General features: G+C 45.3%; 1 protein-coding gene across 2 annotated transcripts in view; it reads left to right on the top strand.

The window, feature by feature from the left end:
* NFX1 (nuclear transcription factor, X-box binding 1) overlaps nt 1-22,455 on the top strand; it is a 229,281-nt gene that overhangs the window by 49,148 nt on the left and 157,678 nt on the right. Inside the window, exon 6 of one of the 2 annotated variants that reach the window (XM_084619772.1) lies at nt 20,056-20,127. The exons of the other annotated variant lie outside the window; for it this stretch is intronic. Within the exon in view, the coding sequence (XP_084475898.1) occupies nt 20,056-20,127 (72 nt within the window). The remainder of the gene's footprint in view (nt 1-20,055; nt 20,128-22,455) is intronic. 2 annotated transcript variants of the gene reach the window in all.

Consider the following 22,455-nt stretch of genomic DNA (forward strand, 5'->3'; position numbering starts at 1 on the left):
CTTAGCCAGAGATCTTAGCCTAAGAACAGGGCCTCAAACTGTCACAGTAAGAGAAGGCCCTTACACCAGCAGACAGTGATTTTGATTTTCTTTCTTTTATACCTCTATAACTAGCTAAGTGATAAGAATACACCTAAATTCTTAGCGTATAGGCCTTTAGAGTCTGGCCTGAATATCTATATCTTAACAGGGTTGTCCATAAGCGAGGACTGGTCTGTCTCCCAAGATCTGTGAGAGCGAGGGATCGTCTTTCAGGATAGGTTGTAGATCTTTGATGATGCGCTGGAGAGGTTTTAATTGAGGGCTGAAGGTGACGGCTAGAGGCGTTCTGTTATTTTCTTTGTTGGGCCTGTCCTGTAATAGGTGACTTCTGGGAACTCTTCTGGCTCTGTCAATCTGTTTCTTCACTTCAGCAGGTGGGTATTATAGTTTTAAGAATGCTTGATAGAGATCTTGTAGGTGTTTGTCTCTGAGGGATTGGAGCAAATGCGGTTGTATCTTAGAGCTTGGCTGTAGACAGTGGATCGTGTGGTGTGTCCTGGATGGAAGCTGGAGGTATGTAAGTAAGTGTAGCGGTCGGTAGGTTTCCGGTATTGGGTGGTGTTTGTGACCATCGTTTATTAGCGCAGTAGTGTCCAGGAAATAGACCGCTTGTGTGGATTGGTCCAGGCTGAGGTTGATGGTGGGATGGAAATTGTTGAAATCATGGTGGAATTCCTCAAGGGCTTCTTTTCCATGGGTCCTGATGATGATGATGTCATCAATGTAGCGCAAGTAGAGTACGGGCATTGGGGGATGAGAGCTGAGGAAGCGTTGTTCTAAGTCAGCCATAAAAATGTTGGCATACTGTGAGGCCATGCGTGTACCCATATCAGTGCCGCTGACTTGAAGGTATACATTGTCCCCAAATGTGAAATAGTTGTGGGTGAGGACAAAAAGTCACAAAGGTCAGCTACCAGGTTTGCCGTGACATTATCAGGGATACTGTTCCTGATAGCTTGTAGTCCGTCTTTGTGTAGAATGTTGGTGTAGAGGGCCTCTACATCCATAGTGGCCAGGATGGTGTTTTCTGGAAGATTACCGATGGATTGTAGTTTCCTCAGGAAGTCAGTGGCATCTCGAAGATACCTCGGAGTGCTGGTAGTGTAGGGCCTGAGGAGAGAGGATGAAATTTAATAGTGAAAAGTGCAAGGTCATGCATTTAGGGATTAATAACAAGAATTTTTGTTATAAACTGGGGGCACATCACTTGGAAGTAACAGAGGAGGAGAAGGACCTCGGAGTGTTGGTTGATCACAGGATGACTATGAGCCGCCAATGTGATATGGCTGTGAAAAAAGCTAATGCAGTCTTGGGATGCATCAGACAAGGTATTTCCAGTAGAGATAAGGAGGTGTTAGTACCGTTATACAAGGTACTGGTGAGACCTCCTCTGGAATATTGTGTGCAGTTCTGGTCTCCCATGTTTGAGGGATGAATTCAAACTGGAACAGGTACAGAGAAGGGCTACTAGGATGATCCAAGGAATGGAAAACCTGTCTTATGAAAGGAAAATCTGTCTTCTGAAAGGTTTTCAGAGTAGCAGCCATGTTAGTCTGCATTCGCAAAAAGGAAAGGAGTACTTGTGGCACCTTAGAGACTAACAAATTTATCTGAGCATAAGCTTTCGTGAGCTACAGTTCACTTCATCGGATGCATTCAGTGGAAAATACAGTGGGGAGATTTATATAGAGAGAGAACATGAAACAATGGGTGTTACCATACACCCTGTAACAAGAGAGTGATCACTTAAGGTGAGCTATTACCAGCAGGAGAGTGCGGGGGGGGGGGGGGTGTACCTTTTGTAGTGATAATCAAGGTGGGCCATTTCCAGCAGTTGACAAGAAAGTCTGAGGAACAGTGGGGGGTGGGGAATAAACATGGGGAAATAGTTTTACTTTGTGTAATGACCCATCCATTCCCAGTCTCTATTAAAGCCTAAGTTAATTGTGTCCAGTTTGCAAATTAATTCCAATTCAGCAGTCTCTCGTTGGAGTCTGTTTTTGAAGTTTTTTTGTTGCAATTCTTCAACTTTTAGGTCTGTAATTGAGTGACCAAAGAGATTGAAGTGTTCTCCAACTGTTTTTGAATGTCATAATTTTTGATGTCTGATTTGTGTCCATTTATTTTTTTATGTAGAGACTGTCCAGTTTGACCAATGTACATGGCAGAGGGGCATTGCTGGCACATAGAATCATAGAATATCAGGGTTGGAAGGGACCTCAGGAGGTCATCTAGTCCAACCCCCTGCTCAAAAGCAGGACCCATACCCAATTAAATCATCCCAGCCAGGGCTTTGTCAAGCCTGACCTTAAAAATATCTAAGAAAGAGATTCCACCACCTCCCTAGGTAACGCATTCCAGTGTTTCACCGCCCTCCTAGTGAAAAAGTTTTTCCTAATATCCAACCTAAACCTCCCCCACTGCAACTTGAGACCATTACTCCTTGTCCTGTCCTCTTCTACTACTGAGAATAGTCTGGAACCACCTCTCAGGTAGTTGAAAGCAGCTATCAAATCCCCCCTCATTCTTCTCTTCTGCAGACTAAACAATCCCAGTTCCCTCAGCCTCTCCTCATAAGTCATGTGTTCCAGACCCCTAATCATTTTTGTTGCCCTTCGCTGGACTCCTTCCAATTTATCCACATCCTTCTTGTAGTGTGGGGCCCAAAACTGGACACAGTACTCCAGATGAGGCCTCACCAATGTCAAATAGAGGGGGACAATCACGTCCCTCGATCTGCTCGCTATGCCCCTACTTATACATCCCAAAATGCCATTGGCCTTCTTGGCAACAAGGGCACACTGCTGACTCATATCCAGCTTCTCGTCCACTGTCACCCCTTGGTCCTTTTCCGCAGGACTGCTGCCTAGTCATTCGGTCCCTAATCTGTAGCTGTGCATTGGGTTCTCCGTCCTAAGTGCAGGACCCTGCACTTATCCTTATTGAACCTCATCAGATTTCTTTTGGCCCAATCCTCCAATTTGTCTAGATCCCTCTGTATCCTATCCCTGCCCTCCAGCGTATCTACCACTCCTCCCAGTTTAGTATCATCCGCAAGTTTGCTGAGAGTGCAATCCATACCATCCTCCAGATCATTTATGAAGATATTGAACAAAACCGGCCCCAGGACCGACCCCTGGGGCACTCCACTTGACACTGGCTGCCAACTAGACATGGAGCCATTGATCACTGCCCGTTGAGCCCGACAATCTAGCCAACTTTCTACCCACCTTATAGTGCATTCATCCAGCCCATACTTCTTTAACTTGTTGACAAGAATATTGTGGGAGACCGTGTCAAAAGCTTTGCTAAAGTCAAGAAACAATACATCTACTGCTTTCCCTTCATCCACAGAACCAGTAATCTCATCATAGAAGGCGATTAGATTAGTCAGGCATGACCTTCCCTTGGTGAATCCATGCTGACTGTTCCTGATCACTTTTCTCTCATGTAAGTGCTTCGGGATTGATTGATTCTTTGAGGACCTGCTCCATGATTTTTCCGGGGACTGAGTTGAGGCTGACTGGCCTGTAGTTCCCAGGATCCTCCTTCTTCCCTTTTTTAAAGATTGGCACTACATTAGCCTTTTTCCAGTCATCTGGGACTTCCCCCGTTCGCCATGAGTTTTCAAAGATAATGGCCAATGGCTCTGCAATCACAGCCGCCAATTCCTTTAGCACTCTCGGATGCAACGCGTCCGGCCCCATGGACTTGTGCACGTCCAGCTTTTCTAAATAGTCCCTAACCACCTCTTTCTCCACAGAGGGCTGGCCATCTATTCCCCATGTTGTGATGCCCAGCGTAGCAGTCTGGGAGCTGTCCTTGTTAGTGAAGACAGAGGCAAAAAAGCATTGAGTACATTAGCTTTTTCCACATCCTCTGTCATTAGGTTGCCTCCCTCATTCAGTAAGGGGCCCACACTTTCCTTGGCTTTCTTCTTGTTGCCAACATACCTGAAGAAACCCTTCTTGATGATGGTATACGTCACATTGGTAGATGTGCAGGTGAACGAGCCTCTGATAGTGTAGCTGATGTGATTAGGTCCTATGATGGTGTCCCCTGAACAAATATGTGGACACAGTTGGCAACGGGCTTTGTTGCAAGGATAGGTTCCTGGGTTAGTGGTTCTTCAGCCCCCAACTAAAACCTCTCCAACGCATCATCAAGGATCTACAACCTATCCTACAGGATGACTCATCACTCTCACAGATCTTGGGAGACAGGCCAGTCCTTGCTTACAGACTGCCTTCCAACCTGAAGCAAATACTCACCAGCAACCACACACACACAACAGAACCACAGATTAACATGCGGGCACAGATTAACAGAGCGTGTCTGAGACGACTGGGTTAATCAGCACTCCCAAGCTGGAGTCCCTGGACTCAGCAGACTGGGTCAAACAGCACCTCCAAGCTGTCACTCTCATGCTATGGGCCCTGCACTGGAATAGAGCACGCCTGAGCAGGCTGGGTCGAGCAGCACTTTCAGTCTGGCCCCTCATATGCCCCTGGACTCAGCAGAGTGGGTTGAGCAGCACTTCCAAGATGCCACCCTCATATGTTCCAGGTTCAGCATGTCTCTATCCCCATTTTCACATTACAATTGTTGTGGAAGTAACCCACTTGATGAGCAAACCCCACAGGATTTTTGAGTGCTGCAGGGATCTTTAAGCTTAGGTACAAGGAGCGTTGCTGCAGAGTGAATGAAGAAACCAAAAAACACCCACGAGGGTGGCAGAGAGAGACCGAGAGAAGCAATCGGCTTAATCATGCCAGATGATAACCATGGGGAAGCCAAACAAACAAAACAGTTATAATATTAAATCTAACTTAAATTTGATTATAAAAGTCAGGTTTACAAAACTATAACTTATCACAAAAGTCAGGGTCAGAAGGCTATACTTAAAGAGAGAGCGAGATGGATTCTCACCTCTCCATGAAGCTTGTATCAATTGGAGATCCCAGGTGGTGGTGGTGGCTGAGAGTCCGGAGTGCTGGAGTCAGTCAGAGCCCCCAGCACGATTAGTGAGGAGAAGATGAAGTCCCTATGGAACTGATACAGATTTTGGATCCAGGCATCAGAACACTTATTTGAGGATAGGTAGGGGTTTTTGTAGAGAAACAACAATGGTTCAAGGGAGAACACTAGATTTGTTTATGTGTAAACAAGGGAGCATACCAAAGTTGTTGTGTTCAGGCTATACCATGGGAGCTGATCATTCCTGGTTTTGGGCGGGGTTCCTTGGAGGGAGCTCACAACGCAATTAGGGAGCTTCGCTATTTTGGATACCAGTAAAGGATTTATTACTAGAATTGGTCTGATAACTACTGAGCTGGGTGTGTGTAGGTGTGGGTTCATTAATATCTGGAGCAGAGATTGCCCATCATGCAATGCTTCCCTGCTTTTCTGGTCCCAGAGTTCCATGGGTTCTTGCCTTGGAATCTCTGTTCTCCATTCTGTATGCTACTGGAGATGCTTCCTTGCAAATGAGACTCGGGGAGTTTCTTAATCCTATCATCCTTATTCCAGGGATTTAGGTGCGTCTCCCACTGCCTTTTCATTGCTTTTTGTAAATCTTTCTTCTGATGCAGATTTGGTTCAAGCAGAAGCTGGGGGTGGGGTGGGGTGGGGGGCGGTCTTTCATGAGTCAGACAGGCTGCATACTGTGCCTTGGTTCCCCAAGAACACAGAGCTTCTAGGTAACAAGTCTCCCCGTTGATGAGGTGCTTGCGCTGAACGAGTATCCCTGTCATATCCTTACTCTGTGGTACCGGGTCTGATCTTCAATCCATTGCAGTCGCTGGATCCAGCAAACCAGTAGAACCAGACCAATTGCTAGTATAATTTGGAAACCGATCATCACCACAATGGGGTGAAGCATGATATTCAAAAGACCTGTTGCACTAGGGCTCCACCCAAGAAAAGTCTCCCACCAGGAGTGATGGCCTGTGTTTCTAACTGTAACTGCTACCCTAGAGATCTTCTGGTTGTGGTGTTGAATCTTGAGTTTGCCATTCTCCCCCAAAGTTCTAAGCTTCTGCAGCTCAGTTTGTAAGGAGGGATGAGTTAATAGTTCCTCAATGGCAGTGAGACCCATTCCCTGGGAAATGGGGGAAACCTCCTTGTAGAGCTCAGGATAAGCTTTCAAATGTTGTAAATTCCATATAGGCACAGTAAACTTAATATCACAACTAACAATAGTGGTTACATTACAGAAACCATGATTAATAAGGTACTGTACGTTGAATCCAATGTCCATTAATCAATGCAATATTACATCTTTCTTACACACACACACACGCTTTACCATCACAGATAATAAAATAACCCCTCTTCCTGGATAACATCAAAGGAACGGTGAGACTTTTTCCCAGGTTGTGGGAAGAGGCATTCATCATGTTCCTCTAATGCTTGGTCTTCTCAGATATAGCCCAAACCTTCGTTTCTCCTACACCCCCTTACATTTACTGTGTTCCACAGATTATCTTTCTTCCAGGCCCAAGTGTTAGGATCTCTGGAGTACATTACTGAGTTATCATTAATCCAGGGGTGGGCAAATGTTTTGGCCCAAGGGCCACATCTGGGAATAGAAATTGTATGGCGGGCCATGAATGCTCACAAAATTGGGGTTGGGGGTGCGGGCTCAGGGGTGGGGCCAGAAATGAGAAGTTCACGGTGTGGGAGGGAGCTCCAGGTTGGGGCGGGGGAGTGGGATGTGAGGTGAGGGGTGAGGGCTCGGGCTGGGGGTGAGGGCTCTGGGGTGGGGCTGAGGATGAGGAGCTTGGGGTGTAGGAAGGTGCTCTGGGCTGGGACTGAGGTGTTTGGAGGGCAGGACGGGGATCGGGGCTGGAGCAGGGGTTTGGGATGTGGGAAGGGGTACAGGCTTTGGCTGGGGGTGTGGGCTCTGGGGTGGGGCTGGGGATGAGGGGTGCAGGAGCATGCTCTGAGCTGGGATCGAGAGGTGTGGAGGGTGGGAGGGGATCAGGGCTGGGGCAGGGGGTTGGAGCATGTGGAAAGGCTCAAGGGTGCAGGATCTGGGTGGCACTTCCCTCAAGTGGCTCCCGTAAGCAGTGGTATGTCCCTTCTTCAGCTCCTATGCAGAGGCGTGGCCAGGCAGCTTGGCGCACTGCCCCTGCAGCTGGAGGGGGCCTTTGGAGTGGAGCCATTGGAGCACGTAGGAGCCAGAGGGAGGACATGTGGCTGCTTCCAGGAACCTTGTGAAGCAACCCCCGACCCTGTGCCCTGGCCAGAATGCCAGAGCAGGACCATGTGGCTGCTTCCAGGAGCCGCGTGGAACAATCCCCCAACCCTGCTCCCTGGTTGGAGCGCCAGAGTGGGACAAGCTCCAGACCCTGCCCCCCAGCAGGAGCTCAAGGGCCGGCTTAAAATGACTGGCAGGCTGGATCCGGCCCACGGGCCTTAGTTTGCCTACCCCTGATTAACCTGTAATCCCAGTGGGACTACTGGGTGGATTACTCTAATTTCCTTGTACCTGCCACGGTTATCAAGAATAACTGAAAGCTTTGCTGGTGGTAATTGTACAAAGCATTAACTAGTCTCCACCAGGGCCAGAGGACTAATTCTTCCTCCGTTACATGAGGCCGAATCAAGTTGATTGCCTCCATGGAAATTTGTCCTGCTCTGGCTTGCCAAATCATTCCTATGATTATATTCCGGGTAAGAGCCTGAGCTTGCTCACACGCTGAGGTCAATGTGACATTATTCTGGAGGGACTGTACACCAGACATCATTAACTCTTCATCTTTTTCTATGAGTCTTTCCCACCCAGGAAATACCTCACTTCTTAATTGCTGTTCCTCACTGAATTGTTTCAAAGATGCTATTAATGGGGTTCCCATCTTTCCTACATTTTCGGTGGCATCAGATATTTTATTAGCCAGAACGTCTATGTTTGCGGCGTCAACTAAAGAGATTCCTTTTCCTACAAGTGCAATCCAGTCACTTAATTTCCTTTTTACTCTATTTACATGGTCAGCCCCGTGCCATATTTTTACCCATTCATCCCAACCCTTATGGCTAGTTCCAATCAAGGGAGTGCATACAGGTGCTATGTGAGAGAGATTCATGCCTTTTAAGTGGATTTGAACCTCCTTTAGAGAAGTGTGAGGTTGAAGAACCAAATGGTCTTGTTGATCCAGTTTTAACACAGGGGTCCTGAAATTGGGGCTCTTAAACGTCAGAGGGGAGCGAGGTTTGTGATCAGAGGGTCAAAATTTAAAATGTTTTTTTGTTGTTGGCCCAATTCCATTCTGTACAATCCAGGCTCATGGAATCCCTCTGAAATGGCAGTGTGCCCATAGAATTTAAACCAAATTGTTGGCATGAGCTTATCACAACGTGTGCCCTTTAATGGAACTACCCAGTCTGGGGGACCTGGCTGAATCAAGTCATGTCCAGCTAAAGTTCAGTTCAGCGGTTCCCAGTTTATGAGGAACTATGTGATAATATTCTTGCCTGCTGGCAAGATCAGAGACCGCTGCAGTTCATCTCTGGGTAACAGAGGTGTCTGGGTTCTGATGACAACAATGACACATGGGGCGTGGTTGCTCCCCAAACAGCAGAGGAGACCAGGACTATCCTGCCACTTGGGAAGCTGTTACTGGTTGCGTTTGATGGTGTATGTCCCTTTCGAGACCACAGTGGCTTACAGAAGAATGGGACAGAGTCTGGTGTGGTCTTAGTTTCATAACAAAACTTGAGTGACTCCCTGGTGGCACTCTGCATACAATTGGCAACACTTTTCCAGGGGCAACCCGAGGAGCTGCTAACAGTGTAGGGGGTTGCTTCCATTCCTATAGAATCCATGCATGTGGCACAGCAATTTTACTTCCTGGGCTCCAGCTGGCAAGCACCTCCAGAGTTCAGAGGGATCACAGGTTCAGCATAGAGCCTGGACAGCATCGGACTCTAGACACTTATGAACAGCAGAGTTCTGGTGCAAAGGTGGGATGTCATGGCTCATGTTTGGGACCTGTGCGGGGAAAGAGAAGAGAGAACAAACTCCCACGCTCCTCTGGTATATACTGGGAGAGTCTGAACCAATATTGCAGGGTGAATATGAAGCAGTGACCTACGTGAGGGTGGCCATAATAAGTCGAGGACTTCTCTGGCCTTTTCCTGCCTCAACATCGGGGTAGGCACTGACAAACCCACCCGACGCGTATTTTCCAACAGCCCCAAGCCATTCCTTCTTGCTAACCAAGAAGGGAGGCTAACAAGATGGAGAAGACGGTTATAATAATCCTTGAGGGTCAAGTGGTTTACCCTTCTGCTCTTTGAGCTGTGGAATGAAACCATTTCTGCCATGGTTTCCCATTTTTTCCATTCAGGATTTCTACCTGATAAACCCTGGGGCTGGCCAGATTCACAGTAAGGCAGGGGCCATCCCAGGTGTGTGTCAAAGAGTGCTCCTTTGCTGAAAACTTCCTGTACATTACTGGTTGGCTTAATTCCCATATTAATGGAGGTTTTCCCCAGCCTAATTTTTGTCCATATTTTGCTGTATTATGTCTAGCTGTGCTGACACTCACTTGTGTAATGCAGCTCTCACCTCTACTAAGGTTTGTACCCATTCATCTGTTGCCACTCCCAATCCACCAACTTTCAGGTATGCGCATTTGCCTTCCAGTCACAACTTCAAAGGGAGTGTACCCATGTATCGCCTTAGAGCCTCTTAGCCATTAAGATGATTGGTAGTTTTTCATCCCAGTCCCTCCCTGAGCTCTTTATTTGGGGTTTTGGTTTTTTTAAAGTTTCCCTTAGTGGGTGATTGGTTTGTTCAACTTGTCCGGAGGACTCAGGGTGTCCAGCTATGTGGAAATGTTGCTTAATGCCTAAACCCTTACATAGCTCTTACATAACATCTCCCACAAAATGAAATCCCAAATCTGAATCAATTACTCTGGGAATTCCTACTCTTGAGAAAACTGTGTTAAAGAGCTGCTTAGCAGTGACTGAGGCAGTGTTGGTTTTAGTAGGGATGGCTTCCACCCATTTAGAGAAGAAATCTACTATTACTAGGCAGTATTTATTCCCTCTACTGGTGGTGGGTAAAGGGCCTATGTAATCTATCTGAATCTGGGACCAGGGACCCTCTATTCTTTGCTTCCCCAATGCATTTTTTCAAACCTGGCGATTAGCATTAACCATGGTGCACTGCAGACAGTTATCACACCACTGATTTATATTGGCTTTCATGCCTGCCTCCCACCCTGTATCTTTAACCTTATTTAAAGTATCCTGTTTTCCTTTATGCCCTTGCTCTTGCACAAACAGAATCAAGTTCCCCCGTACCTGGCTGGGGACTATCCAGTGCCTTTGACCACCTGCACCCACTGCCCACCGGACATCTCCAACCTGCTCAATCCTGTATTTTCCTGTGGGATCTTTAACTGTCTTGGCTAAGGACAGGATTTCTGTATCACCATCCTGAAGGGTACTTAAGTCCAAGGTATCTATTCCTTTGCCTAATTTTTTTCCCCAGGTAGTTACTGCCTCTATTTGTTCTACCTGGTCTGTGTCTCTAGTGTGGTTACGAGTAGCAGCAGCTTTGGCTAAGACATCAGCTCTATTGGTCCAGTGTGCTTCTTCCGAGTGATTTTTCTGATGCCCCTTTGTGTGCGTCAGCAAGGTGTCCCCAGTTCTTTCCTTGATCAGATTTGCTATGTCTCCATTTGTCTGAATGAGAAATGGAGCGCCCATCTGTGGCTATCATTTCTCTCTTCAATCAAAGGGGGAGCCACGCAGTGATTACTCTGGCTATCCAGTCAGTGTAAATAGTAACAGAAGTGTCCCAGGTTTCATAAGCTAGGACAGCTCTAACTGCCTCCACCTGGGCTGCTTGGGCAGAATGGGGGTGAACTCGTCCTTGGAGCATCTCTCCATCATTTACACAGATGGCTCCATACCCTCTTCAGGGATGACCCGTATGGTAGAAACTTGAGCCATCTGTAAACCAAATTGCAACCTCCTTCTGTTTAGCATCTGCAAGCTTCATGCCTCCCTTGACTGGTGTTTCCTTCTATAATTAGCCCACCTGGGGCTGGTGAAATGCCTTGATCTTTTTTTAAACTCGACTCCTTGGTTTACTAAGGTGAGGGTCCATTGAGCAATGCGTGGGTTAGAGACCTGGCCATCCTCTATTTTCCCCGATATGATGTAGTTGAGAGGGGACTGCACTATCTGAACAATGACCTTGACTGTCCAAGAATAAATTCCCAATGCATGAGGCTCCAGATCAATTCAAGACACTCCTTTTCACAGGGGGTAAAGCCTGGCTTTGTTTGATCAAGGAGCCTGGAGGCATATGCAATAACTCTGAGCTCTTTGCATTGCCTTTGGTTGAGAGTAGCTCCGACACTTGTTTCTGAGGAGGCCAGTTGAATCACAAAGGGCAGGGCAGAGTCAGGTTAAGCCAGGGTAGGAGCACTAGCCAAACCTTATTTCAAGGTGGCCAGGGTATCCTGTTGGTTTGGCCCCCATTCCCAAATCCTGTTTTTTTTTTTTTTTTAAATAATTGATACAGAGGTTTGGCTTTGTAAGAGAACATTTCAGTGAACTCTGTGGAAAAATTAAAAGTTCAAGAGAGCTCGTAGGGAGTGCGCGTCAGTGGGAGCAGGTAGCTTTCCTATCATTTCTATCCTTTGTTGATCGGGAGTCCGGCCATCCTCCCCAAGACACACCCCCAAGTATTTCACTTGTTGCTATACTGACTAAGCCTTTTCTCTATTTACCTTCAATCCAGTTTCCTACATTATAGTCAACACCTCCCTGGTGATTTCCTTGATCATTTTCGAAGTGGGGCGTGTGTATTAAAATGTCATCCACATATGAAATTACGCGTGAGTGGTGGTCAGGGCACAAATGGTTCCACTTTTTAGTGACATGGGCATGACAAATACTAGGGGAAGAATGGAAACCTTGGGGAGTCCAGCTGAAGGCATATTGCTGTCCCCTACAGGTAAAAGCAAAGTTATACCAATATGAAGGATGGAGGGGTATAGCCATGAAAGCATTAGCCAAATTGATCACAGAGAACCATTTTGAGTCAGCTGCTACTGCTGCTATGATTTCATTGTATTTAGCTACTACAAGAGCTGCTGCAGGGGTGACTGCATTTAATGTACGGAAGTCTATTGTCATTCCATAAGTGACCCCGTCCGCCTTAAGAACTGGCCATACTGGTGAATTGCAGATACTTTGCTTAGGCACGAGCACCCCTTGTTCCAAGAGACTGTCTTTAGTATTTGTAATGCCTTCCTCTGCTGCAGCTGGGTACTTATATTGCCTTTGAGGAGGGGGATCTTTTCCCTCAATCAAAACTTCAACATCTATTTTTGCACACTCTGCCTTATTTTTAGTCCATACCGTAGGAAATTCTTGTACCCACTAATCACTAATGGACGTTAGGGTCGCTGTGGGTGCCTTTATAGTAGCACTAAGATGCACAGCAGAGATCTCTGCAGGCCCCCATTCTAACCTCCATAACACACCATTAGCTAGATCCACAGTTAGCTGAAATGTTCAGAGGAAAGGTACATTTTAGGATTCCCTTCTCGTTTCTCTCATGAGCCCAGCATTCTACTTGCCCCTGTAGTCTGTCAATTTGCAAGGGAACATCCTGCCAGACCAGAGCTTCCTGGATTTCTCCCCCAAACCCGCTGAGCTGAACCTGTTTAGCAGTGGATCTCCCTCTGGAGAGCCACTGGGGACTTAGAATGTTTACTGATGCTCCAGTGTCCACTAGCAGTTGGGCTAATATCCCTGGGTTTTCCCACTGTAGCCTTCACAGTGGGTCTCCCCCATACATCACACTGAAGTCTTGCGATCAGCTGGGGAGGCCCAGGGGAACCAGGCACACCTACTGATCGGCCGACTCTCTCAAGAGCCTCCACTCAGAAGAGAGGGCAGGGATTTGGTTTTAACAGGGAGTGGGCGTGGGGGACGCACTCTGTACTGGGGCAGTGGGCCAAGTAGGGCTCCCTGCATTAACTCTGTTCTCTGCATGATCTGAGACTAAGCATAAATTAGAATGCTGAGGGGCTGACTATCATATTTTCCCATATCCTCCCCCAACTTCACCAGCTCCATCCAAATCATGTTCCTAAGGGCATGGCTACACTTGCAGATGTAGAGCGCTGTGAGTTAAACCAACCCTCAGAGACCGCAGAAGGGAAAGCGTTGCAGTATGTCCACACTGACAGCTGCAAGTGCACTGACATGGCGACATTTGCAGCACTTGCAGTGGCATTGGGAGCTGTGCATTGTGGGCAGCTGTCCCAAAGAGCACCTCTTTCCATTCTGGCACTGTGGCTAGTGGGAAGGGGATGTGAGGATGTGTGGCATTCTCGGTCCTGTCCCAATGTGTTGCATCAGTTCGCATCCCAGCAATCCCTGTGCTTCCATCCACACTTGGCGCCATCTTTCAACGTTTTTTGTACTGCGTGCTCTGTCTTTCCTTTTGGTCTGTGGGAATGGATCCCGAACTACTGAGGAATATGCTGATGGGTCTTGCCAGCACGTCACGAATTGCAGTCAAGTTACTCCTTAAGCTACGAACTAGCAGTGAGGAGTCCGAGGATGATGTTGACTCACATAATGCATACGACATGAGATTGCTTGTGGCATTCACGGACATGCTCACCGCTTTTGGGCTTGGGAAACAAACACTGAGTGGTGGATCACATTGTCATGCAAGTCTGGGAGGATGAGCAGTGGCTGCAGTACTTTCGGATGAGAAAAGCCACTTTCAGGGGACTGTGTGATGAGCTCACCCCCACCCTGTGGCGCAAGGACAAGAGATTGAGAGCTGCCCTACCGGTGGAGAAGCGGGTGGCTATTGCAGCCTGGAAGCTGGCAACTTCAGACAGCTACCTATCGGTCGCTAACCAGTTTGGAGTGGGAAAGTCAACCGTTGGAATTGTGTTGATGCAAGTTTGCAGGGCCATTAATCACATCCTGCTCAGAAGAACTGTGACTCTGGGTAAGTGCATGACATTGTGGATGGCTTTGCACAAATGGCTTTCCCTAACTGCGGAGGGGTGATAGATGGCGCACACATTCCAATTCTGGCACCAGCCCACCTAGCCTCCAAGCAAGTTAATCGGAAGGGGTATTTCTCCATGGTTCTCCAAGCGCTTCTGGATCACCGTGGGCGTTTCATTGACATTAACGCAGGCTGGTCCAGAAAGGTGCATGACGCACGCATCTTTTGGAACACAGGCCTGTTCAGGAAGCTGCAAGCCAGGACTTTCTTCCCAGAAAAGATCACTGTAGGGGAAGTTGAAATGCCCATTGTGATCCTTGGAGACCCCGCTTACCCTTTAATGCTGTGGCTCATGAAACCCTACACAGGGAGCCCTGAAAGCAGCAAGGAGCAGTTCAACAACAGGCTGAGTCGGTGCAGAATGACTGTGGAGTGTGCTTTTGGCCGTTTAAAGGGCCCTTGGCGCTGTCTGTATGGGAAGCTGGACCTGGCCGATGCCAACATCCCCACGGTTATATCCGCCTGCTGTACCCTCCATAACATTTGTGAAGGGATGGGTGAAAGATTCACTCAGCATGGAACTTGGAGGTTCAACACCTGGAGGCTGAATTTGAACAGAGAGCAGGGCTATTAGAGGGGCTCAGCGCAGGGCTGCAAGGATTAGGGATGCCTGAGGGAGCCATTTGAGGCTGAAAGCCACCACTAACGTTTGGTGCCCTGCACAAGAGTGAAGTGCAGTGGTTCCAATGTTAGTAGGAATCTGTGTTTGCTACGTATGATGCACTGACTTGCAGTGCCTGTTGCTTTAATGGGTTACGGTATCTTTTACTTAATGCAATAATAAAGAATGTTTTCAAAGCCAGAAAATTCATTTATTGAAAAGAAACAAAACTTCTTGGGAAACAGAAAGGGCATGACACATCTGTGCTGTGTGGGATGAGGGAAGGGGGTGCGGTGGGGAATGGGACATCACAGATTTGCATATGTTCTGTTATAATAATGAGTCTTTCTGTCTGGAGTGCCGCGCAATGAGTGCTACACTTCAGGCTGGCTAAAATGCATAGTAACGGGGGTTGAGTGGCAGTGGGTAAGGGTCGTAGTTTGCAGGGTTGGGTGGTGAAGCCACAGGTGTTGAAAGCAGCTGGTGATGATAAGAACCCGGATGTTGGGGAAAGTGGGTTGGCGGTGACATAGCAGCACAAGGGAAAGAGTTTTGGGACAAGGGCTGCATGGGGGGTGGGGGGGGGCGTGGAAGTGCTCCACCTGCATTGCTATGAGCGCCTGTATTGAGTCCGCTTGGTGTTCAGTTATGCTTATCAGCTGCTCCGTGATTTGATGCTGGCGATCCTCATTCTGCTGGCAGATCTTCCTTTCGCTCTCCTGCCACCCCTGCACTTTTTGATTTTCGTTAATGGACTGCTGCATCACTTCATGCAGCATGTCCTCTTTGGTTTTTTGAATATGCTTCCTGATTCTTTGGAGTCTTTTGGCTGTTGATAACAAAGACAGCTGGGATCTCAAGGTTGCATCTGTAAAGCCAAAATGCAACACTTAACAGAGGCAGCATTGTTCACACCAGACAGATCAATGATTCGGCCGTACTTAAAGACAAGCACAATAGCAGAAATTGCCTGTCCGAAAGCGAGCGCACATAACCCACAGGAGCCCCAAAATGGTGAGTAAGCACAGAGGCAGGGGAGACTGATGGATTGTTTCACGGTCATACTGTCCTCTGGGGTTCTGTGCCTTGGGGAGAGCCAACAGCTGCAGGGAGCCCCTATTCTGAACACTGTCCCCACAATTTCCACAGGAGTTCGTCCTGGAAGGTATCTCGCTGCTGAGAGTGACCTGGGAAGCAAGGGAAGGTTTTCTACTATAATGTGGTTTTTGTAGAGAAGAAACAATGGTTCAAGGGAGAATACTAGATATGTTTATGTGTAAACAAGGGAGTATACCAAAGTTGTTGTGTTCAGGCCATACCATGGGAGCTGATCATTCCTGGCTTTGGGCGGCGTTCCTTGGAGGGAGCTCACAATGCAATTAGGGAGCTTCACTATTTTGGATACCAGTAAAGGATTTATTACTAGAATTGGTCTGATAACTACTGAGCTGGGTGTGTGTAGGTGTGGGTTCATTAATATCTGGAGCAGAGATTGCCCATCATGCAATGCTTCCCTGCTTTTCTGGTCCCAGAATTCCATGGGATTCTTGGCTTGCAATCTCTGTTCTCCATTCTGTATGCTACTGGAGATGCCTCCTTGTCCCATCTTCGATGCAAATGAGGCTAGGGGAGTTTCCTTAATCCTGTCATCCTTGTCCCAGGGATTTAGGTGTGTCTCCTACTGCCTTTTCATTGCTTTTTGTAAGTCTTTCTTCTGATGCAGATTTGGTTCAAGCAGAGGCTGGGGGGGGGGTGTCTTTCATGACTCAGACAGGCTGGGTGCTATGCCCTGGTTCCCCAAGAACAGAGGTAACATTCTAGGGAATCCTTTAGAATCATAGAATATCAGGGTTAGAAGGGACCCCAGAAGGTCTTCTAGTGCAACCCCTTGCTCAAAGCAGGACCAATCCCCAACTAAATCATCCCAGGCAGGGCTTTTTCAAGATTGACCTTTAAAACCTCTAAGGAAGGAGATTCTACCACCTTCCTAGGTAACCCATTCCAGTGCTTCACCACCTTCCTTGTGAAAAAGGTTTTCCTAATATTTAGATATTGCTCCCTCATTTATTTGGCCTAGTCTGTCTTTTACTGTGTTGTAACCAGGTATTATGGTATCCAACTGATTTTTGACATTCCACCATATTTCCACAGTGCCAGCGAAAGATATTCTTGTTCTTTTAATTTTTGCTTTAGAGTCATGTTCATGTAGAGAAATTAATCTGTCATTTTTATTTTTTACCAAGCATCTGTTTTAACTGCCTAATCTGACAGCTTGATGATTTTACTGAAATTTCATGTGTTCTTGTCCTGTTCTTATCCTCTAGTTCAATTGTAATTTTGCTTCCTATTCTTTACTGGATATACAGATGCAGTTGTACTGTGTCCCTGTCCATCGATGTGCTCCTTAACTCCTGTTAGCTTTCCCCCACCTCATAGTTTAAACGCTTCTCCAGTATCCTATTTTACGTGCTTGCAGTCTGGTTTCATTTTAATTAAAGTGGCGCCCCCATTCCTTCTCTACAAGCTTCCCCTTCCAAAAAATCTTCCCAAGTGCCTAGTAAACTTAAACTTGTCCTCTTTACACTGAAGTTCTCTGTGCCTAGTTGGACCAGGCATGGACTTGAAAGCATTTCAGAGAAGGCTTCCATGGAGGCCTTGTATGTAAACCTTCTTCCTAGTAGTCTAAATTTAGCTTCCAGGATTTCTCAAGTAACATGACCACAGACTTCTGATGATTTAATTGGGGATGGGTCCTGCTTTTGAGCAGGGGGTTGGACTAGATGACCTCCTGAGGTCCCTTCCAACCCTGATATTCTATGATTCTCCACAACAATCATCAGAAGTCCATCTAGGTTTCTTGTGATGTCCACAGACTTCTCACAGGCAGGCAAGTTTCCCAACTGTTTTCTCAGTCACCTTATACCCAATATATTCCCATATCTCCTATGACCATGGCCTTTTTTAGTCTCCCAAGAGTTTCTCCTCCCCTGGAGAGCAGCAACCTCAGTACATGAGGAATTGTCAGTCTAAGTGGGTTCCAGTTAAGGGTGAGTGTTTAAGAGTCTAATGGCTAATCAAAAACATATATGTGCACTGGAGATCAGTTAATGTCACTGAGACATTGAGCTTTTTTGCATTTCCTTACTTTTGTGATTTTAATTTCTAATTCTAACGTTGCATTGTTATAAAACAAACTAACAAAGTTAGTTTTGACTGTTTTTAAAATATGCCATGTGACAAAATTTTTCCTACAATCTAATGCTTTAATTTGTCATACTTTTCTCTGAATACACTAGAAAAATGCCTGCTAAAGATTGCAACATGTTTTTAAACTTTAAATATAAAAGTTGTCTTGAATGTTGATATTGACATAGTGTTACTATTCAAGGTTGTCATTGTTACCGATGACATATAATGGTTAACATGGAAGTTAATGTTGACACAGTGTTGCTGAGGACACAAGCTATAATTATAACATTAGCATTATTTCCACAACGGCAGAGGGATTAGGAGAACATAGTGCACCAAGTATACTAGAGAACTTTAGAAGACGATGTTGTAACCCACCCTGACAAAGTGTAGTCTTTAGTGACCTTTAGGGACTAGATCACAATTAGTAGCTTGAGTCTGCACCTGGTTCTGTATTTCAAGCACTAGAGATTCATACTTTTAGATTCAGAGATCCCTGTTTCAATCCCTACAGACACAGGTGGGCTTGGCTGAATTTGATTTTTGTTTTTAAGCATTTTTAATTTGTATTGATTTTAAATTTTCATGGTTGTGCAAAATTATGAGTTTTAAAGCATTCTATTTTTTACTTTAAACTTTCACTGATGCAGGAAACTATAGGAGGGTCGGACAATGGGGGATGGGTCAACAACAATTATTTAATGACAGTAGGTGTTGAAATTCAAACACAAACTGTCAAGATCATATGTCAACATATATACAATAAATATTAAATCAAACAAAGTTCTCAAGCAGCATTTATTTTACTGTAAATGTCTATCAGTAAATTTCATTATTATGATGGAAATATTTTTTCATCAGTTTGTGTGAGTACAGTGAAGTCAATATTTACTGAAATTTACAGATACAAATCTAATTCTTTCATGCCTGCTTATAGGATTTAAAGTGCTATGGTCATTTGGACTTCAGAATGAGAGGTTCCCTGTCAAAGCGAGCGTACAATCTACAATGACACAGCATGGCTTTTTGACCTCCTTAGTAACTTGGCATTGTGTAATGATGCCCCTAGTCAGGACAGCTGTATGGAAAGAATCCTGGATTTCTGGATTTAAAAGAATCAGCTACTGTTCTTTGAGCTTAATGATAGAGCCTTCAAGTTAAAAACAGATTTCACAAAGGGTATGCCTACACTCCAATCAAAGGTGTGATTGCAGCTTGTGTGTAACCCACACAACTTTAGCTAGCACAGCTAAAAATAACAGTGCTGCCATGGTGGCAAGAGCTTCATTGCATGCTAGGAATGTAAGAATATAGCCAGGGTCCCAGGTGGGCTTGTACAGCCTATGCTGAAACTTGTGCTGCCATGGTTTCACTGCTATTTTTAGCCATGTTATGAGTGAGTTAGATTAAAGCTAGACTAAGTATCTTTACACAGTCTGAAATCACCTCTTCACTTCAATTTTAGTGTACACGTTACCCAGGCCTGCTTGGGTGTGGCACTCTGTCCCCGTCTAGTGGCACCTAGCCCAGCTAGAGATTGATGAGTCTGCTACAGCTTTAGCTATAGCCATCTGGCTTTTAGCTCATGCAGTAGAGGCTCATACACGAAACTTCAGAGATTCCGGGTTCAATCCCGCCTGCCTATGGTCTGTTGGCATTACACACATACCCAAAGGTAAATGTTAGTGAGAGTTAAAAACAACTGTGGAGTCTGAAATAAAATGTTATTAAAATGTATGCCAAATGTCTAAAAAGTTTAGAGGGTTGATGTCACAGAAGAGAAGATTTGAAAGGTAGGTACGCCTTTTGCTAGAGTCCAGGAGTGTATCATCAACAGTGTTGTAGTTGATGTGAAGGTGGCAAAGAATACTGGAGACCTAGCCCTTAACTTACTTCCATTCTCTCAGGGATTTGGGTGAGTGGTGTAGATCCTGAATTGTCACTAAGTTTTTTTGTTAGTGTAAATATAACTTTGTAAAACACTTTAGGAAAAATATTAATATACAAATATTCTGATAATGTACTGTTGTGTTTTAAATTTAGAAGCCTTTTGTAACGCTGCAGACTGTAGAAACTTTTTCTCTGACAAGTGAAACAAGTTTAAAAATAAAGATACCATACATTTTTTGTGACTTATTAAAATGTTTTCATTTTTAAGCCTCTGCCATCCAGGTCCTTGCCCATCATGCCCTGCCTTTATGACAAAAACATGTGAATGTGGGCAAACAAGGTGAGATTATTTTGATTATTTTTTGTACAAACAATAAGAGGGAATTTTATAAATACAAGTTGTAATAAATTTCCATTCTTTGAGGTAAAAAGAAAAGGAGTACTTGTGGCAATTTAGTTTCTAAGGTGCCAGAAGTACTCCTTTTCTTTTTACGGATACAGACTAACACGGCTGCGACTCTGAAACCATTCTTTGGGGTATACTTCCAGTCTGGGTATTGGGAATGTCCAAAGCTATTTCTTACAACTTTGGTGAAAACTAGATGCAATATATTTGAAATCTACTCTGTTCTTAAAAAATCTAAATAGGGACAGAAATAATATCTGAAATAGAGTCATCCTGGTAATTTTTCATTTTTACAATTACATTTTCATATATTTTTAAATTCTCTTCCCTTTTTTTGTATGAGATCCACAGAAACAGGGAATGGAAACTGAAATTGATATATACAGAGAAAAAATTCTAATTGTTACAGTAATCTTAAATATTATTTGTATTAGGTAAACGATTGAGATAATTTTTAGTTGATGTAAACATGTTGCTCTAAACCAGGTGTTCTCAAACTTCATTGCATTGCGACCCCCTTTTGACAACAAAAATTACTACATGACCCGCAGGAGGGGGGATCGAAGCCCGAGCCCACCCGAGCCCTGCTGCCCAGGGTAGGTGGGTGGAGGGGATCCAAAGCCTGAGCCCCACTTCTCTGGAAGGGCAAAGCTGTAGCCTCAGGCTTTGGCCCCAGGTGGTGGGGTTTGGACTTGGGCTTCGGCCCTGGGCCCTGACAAGTCTAAGCAGCCCAGGCAACCCCATTCAAACAGGGTCACAACCCACTTTGTGGTCCTGACCCACAGTTTGAGAACCACTGCTCCAAACCCTGTAAACAGTCTTTAAAATTTCAGTAGAAGCAAAAAATGTGTTGCTATTTTTAAAAAATTCAGTTAGTGCCATATTTTAACGAAATTGCATTACTAAGATCTTGTCATGACGCTCAATGTGAGAAACAAAATGTGTACAAGAGTTTTTAGGATTTTTTTTTTTTAAAAGTTTGTGTTTGTGAAGTAAGAATTAGATGTTAATATATACTCTGGCATTTCAGTAGTAAAAATCCTAATCAGAACCAAGATTTGGGCTTCTAGTTAGTTCATGACTGAAAGTTCTGTAGCTTTAGAACTCCAGAACTGTTCCACCACATCATTAGTGGACAGCATATATCTTCAGAGCAAGTACAACAACTTCCTATTGCTTCTAACTTTTTCCACCACTAATGTCAGGTGAATGCCCTTTCACAGCTGCTGCCACTGTGGAAAAGTGGATGTGTTGGGTTGTTGGCCAGACTTGCTTGATTCTTTCAGCCATACCTCTTCTAACCTTGATTTTTACTGTCGACTTTTCAAACTCTCCAGTAACTCCAGTTCTAACAGTTTTCAGAGTAGCAGCCGTATTAGTCTGTATTCGCAAAAAGAAAAGGAGTACTTGTGGCACCTTAGAGACCAATTTATGCTCAGATAAACTGGTTAGTCTCTAAGGTGCCACAAGTACTCCTTTTCTTTCAGTTCTAACAGTGTTTACTAGTACAGATCCCTGAATCCCAGCCTCAGTTTCATCTCATGCAAACTGATGAATCTGTCACCTCACAACTTTGTCTGTATTGGTGACACAGACGCTTCATCTGTAGCTGGTCAAATCACTGTCCTGGGACAAAGCCTGTCTCCTATGCTTCAAATTTGCATGGCACTTCTTGCTCCAAATCTGATTACACCCTGATGTATTTATAGAGCATAAACAGCAAGGTGGGAGAAGACCTGTTTGAGACAATGGCCAATTTGGTACAAGAAATAATGGGTATATACTGGTCATGAATACATTTAGGCTGGTAATTAGAAGGTTTCTAACCATCAGAGGAGTGTGATTCTGGAATAGCCTTTCAAAAGGAGTAGTGGGGGGCAAAGCACTTAACTGGTTTTAAGGAGGAGTTTGATAATCCCATTCATAAACTTATATGAAGGGGTTACCTCTGATCATGAGGGACTGGACTTGGTGACCCAGGAAGTCTCTTCTAGTCTATGTTCCTGTGTGCAAAGCTACAAATTAGTTTTGAAAGTCTCATCAAATTGTCATGTCAAATTGTCCCGCTTGAGACAGCTCTTATAATCACAGAATCATAGAATATTAGGGTTGGAAGAGACCTCAGGAGGTCATCTAGTCCAATCCCCTACCCAAAGCAGGACCAACACCAACTAAATCATTCCAGCCAAGGCTTTGTCAAGCTGGGCCTTAAAAACCTCTAAGGATGGAGATTCCACCACCTCCCTAGGTAACCCATTCCAG

This window comes from Lepidochelys olivacea (genome assembly GCF_965140295.1).
Source record: "Lepidochelys olivacea isolate rLepOli2 genome assembly, chromosome: 2".
Lineage (NCBI taxonomy): Eukaryota > Metazoa > Chordata > Testudines > Cheloniidae > Lepidochelys > Lepidochelys olivacea.